Source organism: Pristis pectinata, chromosome 32 (genome assembly GCF_009764475.1).
Source record: "Pristis pectinata isolate sPriPec2 chromosome 32, sPriPec2.1.pri, whole genome shotgun sequence".
Lineage (NCBI taxonomy): Eukaryota > Metazoa > Chordata > Chondrichthyes > Rhinopristiformes > Pristidae > Pristis > Pristis pectinata.
The window spans coordinates 14,275,585-14,288,398 of NC_067436.1; the positions used below are offsets into that span (position 1 = coordinate 14,275,585).

At 44.0% G+C, this 12,814-nt stretch overlaps 1 protein-coding gene across 1 annotated transcript in view; it reads left to right on the forward strand.

Moving 5' to 3' along the window:
- The first annotated feature begins 324 nt into the window (after window positions 1-324).
- The window catches only part of LOC127585349 (synaptotagmin-4-like), a 62,644-nt gene continuing 50,154 nt past the window's right edge, over window positions 325-12,814 (forward strand). The window contains 1 exon segment of the mRNA XM_052042749.1: window positions 325-471. Within this exon segment, the coding sequence (XP_051898709.1) occupies window position 471 (1 nt within the window). The 5' untranslated portion in view covers window positions 325-470.

Consider the following 12,814-nt stretch of genomic DNA (forward strand, 5'->3'; position numbering starts at 1 on the left):
GGGCTAAAGGGTTAAATACTTTTGTTGTCGAAGGGATTAATCATTGCAGCAGGAGGAGAACTCCAGCGTCTGGCCCCTGTCTTTACCATCTGAGCCTTTTTCTCTGAATGAAGGAGAGAATGATTCAGATGAATCATACTTTGCTGTTTATCTAAACCTCCCACAGATCTGGTCAAATCTCTGCTGAAAAGCTCCTGAGTGAAAATCAATTGGACACAGACAGGCCCTGCCTCCATAGTGATCAGAGGCACTAGGTTTTGTTTTGGACAGCTAAGAAAGATTTCCTCAGTTAAGCAGAGAGGGGGGTGGGAGGTGGGGGTGAAAAGCAACTTCAACTGGTTACCTGTCAACACAAAACCAGCGACCAGCCTTCTGTTGTTTTGCACACTGCCAACTTTGCATCAAATTTGAACTGGAAGATAAAAGTTCCCGAAACTGAAGAGGTGCACTGTTCCTTTGACACCGGCATAAGTAAGTAAGCGAACTTAAATCTCTAGCAACTTGTGGCTTATGGGAGACAGTTGCATGCAAATTCCCGTCCTTAAAATTTGTATATTTGGAGTGGGATTAAGTTTTATGAAGGACTAGATATATACAAATTATTACAGACTAAGTTTAATGCAGCGTGTATGTCGATAAGCCCCAGTTAAGCGTGCAGAGTGTCATTGTTTAACGTAGTGGTAGTTATCTGGGATGTATGCTGGACGTTATTATTAACCTTTTGTGTGCTGACTGATCTACTTAATTTTTCATCCTTAAGAATCCTACTGTTTTTCAAAGTCTCTGGCTTTTTCTCATATAGATCTTTGCATATTTGAAATGAAGTACTGAAAGAAGCAACTATGTCAATAGAACCCTAAAACAGTTTGTTATTGGCAACACCTTTTAAGCAATGTGGCTGTTGTCTGGATGGGTTTAACTCTTTAATTGATACTGTATGGATTTGATTGCAGCTGGTATTAAGCACAGTTTACATCAACCTTTTCCTGTTTGCTGTTTAAATTATGGTATTCTGCTCCAAGAAGCTAGTTTCTGGCTTAAAGATGGGTACATTCAGTGAAAGCTGCAGTACATTTCACAGATAATAGGGTTGAAGAGCTTTTAGAATCCTATCCTCGTTTCTTACTCTATGAGGATATATCCTCATTATCCTACAATGTCTAACGATTGAATTATATTTTATAGGAGGACATTTGGGATTTTCTCTAAAGCTAATTCTATATAATTAAAAGAATCATCCAGCTGATATAGAGACTATTCAGCCCATCTTTCTGTGCCAGCTCTTTGAACATACTGCCACTCTAAAGGGGTTGTGTCGTTGAACAATTGAAGACAAAATAAGAGGCTCAAAAATGATTGTAAGGATCTGTGATATTTTGCTATGTTTGTCATTTAGCAATTGAATCCAAAAAACTAGGCTTGAAAGTGATTATAAGAGAGTTTATGGATCTGAAATATTTTGCTATATCCAATGTGATATATAAATTCCATTAAAAACAGAAAATGCTGGAAATAAAAGATGAAGCTGCTTCTGGCAGAAGGAAACATACTGGTGTTTCATGACATATCATCAGAATGGAACATTAATTGATCTGAAACCAGAGCTCTGCCTCACCCTAGTTGTTCTGCCAAACTGAGTACTTTCAGCTTTTATTTCAGACTTCCAGCATCAGCAGTATTTTATTTCTGTTTTGCTATATAAATGCATGTCATTGTATTAGATCACTTCATAGCCTGTCTAGGCTTCCCGTGATTTTTGTACCTTGCTTAAATCTTCCCTTGGGCTCCTTCGTTCTAAAGAACACAATTCCAGTCTAGACAGTCTCTCCTCTTAACAATAACTCTCCATCCCTGGCAGCATCCTGTGAGGGGATTTGGCATAAACCTTTAATTAGTTCTGTCTGAGACTAAAATAATAACTGTATTAAAATATCAAGAAGGTTGCTGATCAGTACTTGATTTTAAGGGGCATCTCAAAGAAGCAAGGAGAGGTGAAGAGGTTTGGCAGGCAATAACAGGATTGTTGTCTGCACATTCCAAGGAATTGTACAGTCTTTACAGAACTGGAGTAGACAAGGAGGTTGTTTGGCCTATCATTCCAATGTTGGCTCTTTGACCTTTGACCTGCTTCTTCAGTATCACCCTTTTCAAATCCCTCGAGTACAAGAAAATGGTTCCCTGAAAGTGGAGTGAGCAGGTAGACAGGACGGTGAAGAAAACTTTTGGCACGCTGGCCTTTTTCAGTCAGAGCATTGACTATATAAGCTGGGAGATCATGGTGCAGTTGTACATGATGCTGGTGAACTCGCACTTAGAGTATTGTGTTTAGTTTTGGTCACCCTGCTATAGGAAAGATGTTATTAAACTGGACAGAGTACAGAGAAGACTTACAAGGATGTTGCCAGGACTTGAGGGACTGAGTTATAGGGAGAGGTTGGATAGGTTGGGACTTCATTCTTTGGAGTGTAGGAGACTGAGAGGTGATCTTATAGAGGTGTATAAAATCATGAGGGGCATAGGTAGGATGAATGCACACAGTCCTTTTCCCAGGGTTGAGGAATCAAGAACGAGAGGGGATAGGTTGAAGGTGAGAGGGGAGAGATTTAACAGGAACCTGAGGGGCAACTTTTTTTACACAGAGGGTAGTATGTGTGTGGAACAAGCTGCCAGAGGAAGTGGTTGAGGCAGGTACAATAACAACATTCAAAATACAGTTGGACAGGTACATGGATAGGTAAGGTTTAGAAGGATATGGGCCAAATGTGGGCAAATGGGTCTAGCTTGGATGGGCAGCTTGGTCAGCATGGACCAGATGGACTGAAGGGCCTATTTTAATGCTGTATGACTCTATGACTAAATCTTTTCATATACAATGCTTAGAAATGTTCAAACAAAATTATTAAGCCACATTTTTGTTATCCATACATGGGCAATGTTGGCATTTATTGTCTGTCCTTCATCGTTTCTGAACTAAGGAGGCACTTCAGTGTCAGCCACACCAGTGAAGCAAATAACAAACCACTGGAGGAACTCAGTGGGTCAGGCAGCATCTGTGGAGGGAAACGAGCAGTCGACGTTTCATGATGAAGGGTCTCGACATCGACTGTCCATTTCCCTCTACAGATGCTGCCTGACCCACTGAGTTCCTCCAACAGCCTGTTTTTTGCTCTAGATTCCAGTGCCTGCAGTTTCTTGTCACCACATCAGTAGATCTGGAGTCACGTGTAGCCCGGACAGTGTAAGGATGGCAGATTTCCTTCCCTGGGGGACCAGGAGTAATCTGATGGTTTTCTCGGTCACTGCTACAGTGATTAGATTTTTTTAATTTTCCAGATACCCCCCATATCTCTGTAATCTTCTCCAAACTTATAACCCTCAGTGATCTCTGCACTCATGGCCTCCCTGATTTTAATCCTTCACCACTGGCAGCCATCACGTCTGCTCCCAAGACTCTGGAAATCCCAATCTAAACCTCCCTGCTTCTCTTTCCTCCAAGAGACTCTTTAAAACCCACCTCCTTGACGAAGCATTTGGTCATCTGGCTTTATCTCTCCTTGTGTAGCTCAGTGACCATGAAGCACCTTCAGATGTTGTGCTACACTATGTGAATGCAAATTGTTGTTGTTGATGGTATAAGAGTAACAAGCAAGATGTGTGTTTCTGAAGCTGCTCCCTATGAGCCAGGGCAACAATACTAAAGGCACAAGGTGTATCAAGGACCCAAGCACAAGTGGTCTAACATATCAGTTCTTCCATCGACCAGTAGCTGGTACCTATACAGACATAAAACATAGAACAGTACAGCAGAGGAAAAGGCCCTTTGGCCCACGATGTTGTGCCAAACTAGTAATTAAATGCCTAACTAAACTAATCCCTTCTGCCTACATAATATCCATATCCCTCCATTCTCTGCACATTCATGTGCCTATCTAAAAACCTCTTAAACGCCTCTATCGTACCTGCCTCCACCACTACCCCTGGCAGCACATTCCAGGCACCCACCACTCTCTATGTTTTAAAACAAAAATTTGCCCAGTACATCTCCTTTGAACTTACCTCCCTCTCACTTTAAATGCATGACCTCTTAATATTAGACATTTCTACCCTGGGCTGTCTACCCTACCTAGCCCTCTCATAATCTATCAGGTCTCCTCAGCCTCCGATGCTCCAGAGAAAACAACCCAGTAAACAATCCTTCCATGGTTGAACAAACTGGGTGGTGGTGGGGGGGGGGGGGGGGGTTGTCATTTGAACAAAAGGTGATTGTGCAAAGTGGTTTGAATTCACATCGTCTACATTGATATAGTTTCCCTTTAATTCTAGACTGTTAATCTCCCTCTTACCATCGAATTTATCATTGCCCTTACACACCACTCCCTGTCCCTCAGTGATCATGGACACAACGAACGATGTGCCTCCAGTGACATTACCGTCAATTTCCTTCATAATTCCAGATGATCTAACAGGAAATCCCAAAGTTCCTATTCCCAAAGGAAGCCCAGGTTCTGCAAACTTTCACCAGGCACTGACTCTGACATTGGAATGAATCTTGTACTTGTCTACAAAAGACAATTCCTTTGAATAAAATCAATTTTAGGAACTAATTCTTGTATTTCTTAATACTTTCTATTTCTATCTCATTAAGATGCATAGTCTCCAAGTAATTGTTAATCATCATTTGCTATTTCCTCACATTCACTTTCGTGAAAGGCTTTCCTCTGTAGAGCTAATATTTGGTGCAAGTGCAAAGATTTTAATCATTAGTTTCATCTGACTACTGAAACCAAGCCAGCTAATTTGAAAATATTCTCTCATTTCTAAGCCGAGGCCACACTGTCTCTCATTTTGAACTAAAGGGGTGATGGAAGGAGATTCAAAGGTAAAATTAATTAAATACATCCCTGAAATATTTGCAGAGATTTAGGAAAATTGCCGAGGGAATGGGGTTCACACAAGAGACTGCAGATGCTGGAACCTGGAGCAACACACACAAAGCTGGAGGAACTCAGCGGGTCAGGCAATCAATATTTCGGATTGAGATCCTTCATCTGAACCGTCTACTTTTCTCCATAGATGCTGACTGACTTACTGAGTTCCTCCAACTTTTTGTGAGGGAATGGGGTTGACTGGATTGGATTTTCAAAGAGCTGGCATAGACATAATGGGCTGATTGGCGTTCCTTTGTACTTCAAGATTTTTTTGTACAACAATATCTATGAAAAATCCAATAATACAGCATCCCTGAGAATTTAGTGGTGCCAGACTAACGGATTTTCCTAAATATTCGGTGTTACACTACGGACCACCTCTTGCACTTGTCTCTGACCTGCTCCCCGATGGTAGTAACACAAAGAGGGCATGTCCCAGATGGTGAGGGTCCTTAATGATGGATGCCGCCTTCTTGAGGTACCGCCTCTTGAAGATGTCCTCGATGGTGGGGAGGGTTGCGCCCGTGATGGAGCTGGCTGAGTCTTCAACCCTCTGCAGCCTCTTGCAATCCTATGCATTAAAGTCTCCATACCAGGCTGTGATGCAACCTGTCAGAATGCTCTCCGCCGTACATCTGTAGAAATTTGCAAGAGTTTTTAGTGACATACCAAATCTCTTCAAACTCCAAATGAAGTACAGCCACTGGCGTGCCTTCTTCCTGATTGCATCAATGTGTTGGGCCCCAAGATAGATCCTCTGAGACATTGATAAGATAAGATAAGATATCGTTATTAGTCACATGTACATCGAAACACACAGTGAAATACATCTTTTTGCGTAGTGTTCTAGGGGCAGCCCACAAGTGTTGCCACGCTTCCGGCGCCAACATAGCATGCCCACAACTTCCTAACTGTACGTCTTTGCAATGCGGGAGGAAACCAGAGTACCCGGAGGAAACCCACACAGACACGGGGAGAACGTACAAACTCCTTACAGACAGTGGCAGGAATTGAACCTGGGTCGCTGGTGCTGTAAAGCGTTACGCTAACCGCTACACTACCGTGATGCCCAGGAACTTGAAGCTGCTCACCCTTTCCACCGCTGACCCCTCAATGAGGTCTGGTGTGTGTTCTCCCGACCTCCCCTTCCTGAAGTCCACAATCAATTCCTTGGTCTTGCTGACGTTGAGTGAAAGGTTATTGTTGTGACACCACTAAACCAGCCGATCTATCTCACTCCTGTACACCTCCTCGTCGCCATCTGAGATTCTGCCAACAACAGTGGTGTCATCAGCAAATTTATAGATGACATTTGAGCGAGCCACACTGTCCTGAGAGTAGAGAGAGTAGAGCAGCGGGCAAAGCACACATCCTTGAGGTGCACCTGTGTTGATTGTCAGTGAGGAGGAGATGTTGTTACTGATCCACACTGTCTGTGGTCTCCCAATAAGGAAGTCGAGGATCCAGTTGCAGAGGGAGGTACAGAGGCCCAGGTTTTGAAGCGTGTTGATTCGTACTGAGGGGATGATGGTGTAGAATACCGAGCTGTACTCGATAAACAGCAGCCTGACGTATGTTTTGCTGTTAACTACTTCTATTAATACCCAAACACACATTTTTATTTTGCTTTTTTTACATTACACAGTAGTATAATAAACTTTCCAGTGAACCCAGACAGCTGAAAGGGACTGGGAAACGTATGGGCTCTGAATATGATGGAGGTGTTTAAGAGGCTCTTTGATAGGCACATGAATATGTAGACAATGGAGGGATATGGACCATATTCAGGCAGAAGAGATTAGTTTAGTTAGGTGTCAGTAGCTTAATTAGTTCAACACAACATCGTGGGCCAAGGGGCCTGTTCCTGTGCTGTACTGTTCTATATTCTATGTTCTGGTCATAAACCTGTCCGCATTCCTGACCCTTGGTGTTCTGGACCCCAGCTCTGGTTACACACCCCACTTGTACTCTGAGCACCCACCTCACAATCCAAACTAATGAGCCAGATGCCGAGTTATCAGGATTTCTGAACAATCAGATCCCGGAATTTTGGAGACTAAATTGCATGTTATACAAGGTTGACACTTCTCTAAAGCTTGTGGTCCCCTCCTATGTGGGTGGGGATAGGACCTAACTTTACGTTCAGTTGAAGGAGAAATTAGTCTTGAACCGGCATTAAGTGGGCTAAGTTCTGGCCCCTGGTTCTACATACTGGTTCATGAAGTCATTGAACTAATGTGCAGAGAGGCAGAAAACTTCTGCTGATCCACTCTATCATTCAGTGGTGACAAAGACAAAACTTTTCCCCACCACCTCCCTCCTCCACCATTTCCCAGATGAGTGCATCATCTGGTCACTGTTGAACGAGAGTTAATGAGGAGATAGGGTATGAGTAGGACCCAGACTTTTTGAGATGCTCACAGTCAAGAGCTGTACCTGTGCAATAATCACAGGCCAGATGTCAGGAAGACCTTCTAATATGTCAACCACTTCCTTAAACATTCTCTCCACCATCTGCAGTGTGTACCATCTGGAATAAACCTCTGGCAACCCGGCACTTGATGGTCCGGAATCTGGCTCCACCACTGACGTGGAATGTGAGGTGGGGGTTCACAGTACAAGGGGGATGTGCATCTGGAGCTGTGGGCTGGGTGTGTGGCCGGAGCCGGGATTGGGGTCAGGAAGGTGGGTTGGTTTTCCTACTCCTGTTAAACTCACCAGTTTCACTGAGAAGTGTTGTATCACTGCTTAGTGTGCAAAATAAAGGTGTGTTTGGGTATTAAAAGGAGTAATGTCTAATAATGCAGAATACCTGCGAGTCTGACACCATCAAAGTCCCAGGGTGCTGGATTATCGGAGTTTTACTGTAGTTATGGTACATATTACTTGCACAACACACAAAACACTGGAGGAACTCAGTGGGGCAGGCAGCATCTGTGGAGGGAAATGGACAGTCAATGTTTTGGGTCGAGATCCATCATCTAGACTGGGCCTAACCCTATCCCCAGTCCAAGTAAAGGGTCTCGACCCAAAACGTCAACTGTCCATCTCCCTCCACAGATGCTGCCTGACCCGCTGAGTTCCTCCAGTGTTTTGTGTGCTGCTCCAGATTCCAGCATCTGCAGTCTCTTGTGTCTTCCATATTATGTGCCTGGGCTACTTCAACAGCAACTCCCAAATCCGAGACCTCTACCCCAGCTTACAAACACCCGCCTTGTGTACAGCCCGTACGTACAAACGAGTGTTTGGGAGACCGACGGGACGGATTTGCCGGCTGCTGCGGGCATCTTCTGCCGAGCGGGAACTCGGTTCACGGCCCCGCGTTACGAACAGTTCACAGGAACGGCACCCTGCCATAACCTGCTGTCCCAGACCAAAGGCAGCAGGCACAGGGAAGCGCCACCACCTGCAGATTCCCTGCCATCATTCCTGACTTGGAAGTGCATCACCGATCATTCACCTGAAGGACTGCAGCAGTTCAGGAAGCAGTTGCCAACACATTCCCAAGGGCAATAAGGAATGAGCTATAAATACTGGCTTTGGCAGTGACACCCAAATCCTGGAAAATTGAGTAGCAAAAATCAGCAGAGGTGGAAACTGAAACTTGGCAAGATCACTCTGATTAGAAAAGGTCAATGACTGTAGTTAAATGGTAATTGCATAATAACACAATCATTGGATTCATTTTAAGATAAGACAATCAGCCATGAAACATAATGTGCTTACTTTATATTGAATCAATAAAGTAGAAGTATTCTCAGCGGATGGGAAGGAGATCTTTACAAAAGCAAATTAACATCCCACCTCTGCTCCCTTGATTAGTTGACAGTTAATATTCTCTTTTAATATTTACCACAGACTTTCTCGAGTTTACATGCACTTCTGGCTTCCATCACTATACACAGTTCTATAATAAATTGCTACTGTGGCGACTCACCGTCTAGTCGGGCGAACCGGCTCGGCAGTCGGGTCGCGCGGCGTCGGAGCGACGAGGCCCAAGACGGCGGCGGGCCTCGTCTTTCCGAGCGACGGGGAGAACCCGCGCGCGGGAAAGTCCTGATGACGTAGGACTTACGTCATTGCCGGTTTTTTGGGCGGGAGTTTTTCTCCCTTAAAGGGCCCGCACAAGGCGGGAAAATAAACCAGTTCTGTTTGGCAATCCTCCGAGTAGAGTCTTGTTTTATTCCGCGGTAGCAACCGCTACACTATCCATTCAGCATGGAAACAAGCCCTGCAAACTATCGATTCTGTGTTGACCATCAAGCACCCTTTAACTAATCCCATTTTCTTCCCTCCACAACTCCCTTCAGATTCTACCACTCATCTGCATGCTAGGTGTAATTTACTGTGACCAATTAACATAAAACATAGAAAACCTGCAGCACAATACAGGCCCTTCGGCGCACAAAGTTTTGCCGAACATGTCCCTACCTTAGAAATTACTAGGCTTACCCATAGCCCTGTATTTTTCTAAGCTCCATGTAACTAAAAGTCTCTTAACCTTCCAACCCCCTCGTCTTTGGGAAGTGGGAGGAAGCTGGAGCATCCGGAAGAGACCCGCGTGGTTACAGTGAGAATGTGCAAACTCTGCACGGTCGGCTTCCCAGGTCAGGATTGAACCCGGGTCACTGGAACTGTGAGGCAGCAGCGCTACCAGCTGTGCCACTGTGTTGCCCTGAAGTAATATATTTGACCTGCATACTATGTTGCACTGGGACTTGGGAGCTCTCACCACTCAACAGCTTATCAATTGACAGAATAGGTCTGCCAAGCCAATAATTAATTCCTTTGCTTTAAATAAAATGTAATATTTAACTTAATAATTAATTAGCTGAAGAAAGAAGCAAGAGGAGCAAACTGTTGAAAACAGGTAAAAATGAACAAAGGTGTCTAGTCAAGAATATGAAATGGTGGAAGATGTTAGCGTGTAACTGCTAAAGCGATATAGAATTTATAGAGTTCCTTTTCACCGTGTTCTACACAGTCTGTTGGTCCACGCTCCCACTGACATCTGAATTTATTTCTGCAACAAGCAGAAACGAAGGAGAAACAGAATGACTCAAATTTGTACATCTTCTTCCCGTGACTCCAGGACTTACCAATATTTTCTGCTGCCAACAAAGTACTTTATATTTAAAGGGCAGTCTCTACCATATTTCTAATAATGTAGGAGCGTAGGGGACTGAGAGATGATTTTATAGAGTTGTATAAAGCCATGAGGGGCATCGACAGGGCGAATGCACTCGGTCTTTTTCCCAGGGTTGGGGAATCAAGAACTAGAGGGCACAGGTGTAAAGTGAGAGGTGAAAGATTTAATAGGAACTTGAGGGCCAACTTTTTTTACACAAAGGGTGATATCTATGTGGAATGAACTGCCAGAGGAAGTGCTTGAGGCAGGTACAATAACAAAAGTCATTTTAAAAGCTGGTTGGACAGGTACATGGATTGGAAAGGTTTAGAAGGTTATGGGCCAAATGCTGGCAATTGGGACTAGCTTGGATGGGCATCTTGGTTGGCATGGACCAGTTGGGCCGAAGGACCTGTTTCTCTGACTCAATGACTCTATACTGTAGAAATGATAGCGGATAGCAGACTACATGGGGTTCCTCCTGGTGCTCCAATTTCCTCCCATATACCACAGGCATGCTGAAAGGTTAATTGCTGTTGTAAATTGCTGCTTAATATAAGCAAATGGCGAAAGACTCAGAAGGAGAAATTGGTGGGTATGTGAGAAGAAGTATGCTGTGTACTATTGGACAAGACAGGACAGAAATGCAACATATGTGACTATCCTGCTGGCATAGACTCGATAGGACAAATGGCCTTCCTCAGTGTCATAAGTAATTACGTTTGTTTATATCCAAGACTGATCTCACACATTTGGAATCAGATGCGGTAGCATGACAAGATCCCACAAACAGCAAACATGGAATTGACAAGTGATCAGCCTAAATGCCATTGGTTCAGCCACAAATACTTTGAAAAAAGGATAGAGGACAATTCTCCAACTGTTTTTCAAGGTAATACTTTAGGATTTATCATGTCCACAAGAGCCAACCAGCGTAAATAACCAGTCACTTTGATCACAACCTTTAATTAGTTGAGCTAAATTGTTAATCCTGACTACTCATTGCAGACCGTGCCCAGTCAACTGCAGAGAATTGCCTGTCTCAACTTCTAACTGCAGAGAATTTCACGTACCAGTTGCCATGCATAATTTAGAGGCATTCCCTTAACAATCGATGCGTCATCGAGTTCGATGCAGCCTGTTGTGTACTGGTAGAGGACAGGCAGGTAAACTGCAGTCGTAAATAGTATTTAAACTTTGATAAAGTAGTAATTCCTTTGAGTTCATTCTCCAACTACAAACCCTGCTGAACCAATAACATTTCTGTGTTACTCACACTGGCTAATTCCTAAGTGGGGGGGGGGGGGGGGGGGGGGGTGACAATAAACTTGAACTTGAATAAACTTGAAATGACATCGTTAGACATTCAAGCCCATAAACCTAAGTCCATATTCAATCAAGAGTTCCTGCCATTGACAGCAAGTTTCCAACCTGTGTAAACTTGATCACAGGTAATTATTTTACCTTGTTAATATCTGGAGCATCCACACCAAAGGGGTGTGAGTACTCGCCCATTGAGAATGGTATAGTATGCAGGAGTTAATGCTCACAGTTCCAGCAATCCGGGTTCAGTCCTGACCTCCAGTGCTGTCTGTGTGCATTAGGCATGTTCTCCAGTGTGGGCTCTCTCCAGGTGTGCTCCAGTTTCCTCCCACATCCCACAGGTATGCTGAGAGGTAAATTGCCCCTTGATTGGTTAAGAGTTTCAAGTTCCTAGGCGTAAATATCACCAACATTTAACCCTGGTCAGGCCATAGTCAAGAAAGCACACCAATGCCTCTACCTCCTCAGAAGGATAAGGAAATTTGGCATGTCCTTAATAACTCTTACCAATTTTTATAGATGCACCATAGAAAGCATCCTATCCGTCCCAGCTTGGTATGGCAACATCGAGTCCATCATGCAATGAGTCAAGAGGGAAATGGGACTGATGTGACTGCCCTGCTGGACTCAGTGAAACAAATAGCCTCCTTCTGTGTCACAATAATAATTTGTTCATATCAAGTTATAGAACATAGAACAGTACAGCACAGGAACAGGCCCTTCGGCCCATGAAGTTGTATTGAACTAATTAAGTTAACAGCACCTAATTAAACATCTCTTCTGCCTGCACGTGGTCCATATGCCTCCATTCTCTGCAAATTCATGCGCCTATCTAAGAACCCCTTAAACACCTCTATCGTATCTACCTCCACCACCACCCCTGGCAGCCCATCCCAGGCACCCTCCACTCTCTGTGTGATAAACTGAAACTTGCCCCGCACATCTCCTTTGAACTTTCCCCCTCTCACCTTAAATGCATGCCCTCTAGTATTAGATATTTTGAACCTGGGAAAAAGATACTGGCTGTCTACTCTATCTGTGCCTCTCATAATTTTATAAACTTCTATAAGGTCTCCCCTCAGCCTCCACCACTCCAGAGAAAACAACCCAAGTTTGTCCAACCTCTCTTTATAGCTAATACTCTGTAATCCAGGCAGCATCCTCGTGAAGCTCTTCTGCACCCTCTCCAAAGCCTCCACATCCTTCCTGTAATGGGGCGACCAGAATTGAATGCAATACTCCAGATGTGGCCTAACCAGAGTTCTCTAAAGCTGCAACATAACTTCCTGACTCTTGAGGTCAGTGCCTCGACTAATAAAGGCAAACATGCCACATGCCTTCTTTACCACCCTTTCAACTTGTCAAAGTCAAAGTCAAAGTTGAGTTTATTGTCACATGCATAAGTCCATGTATGCACAGGTGCAATGAAAAAACT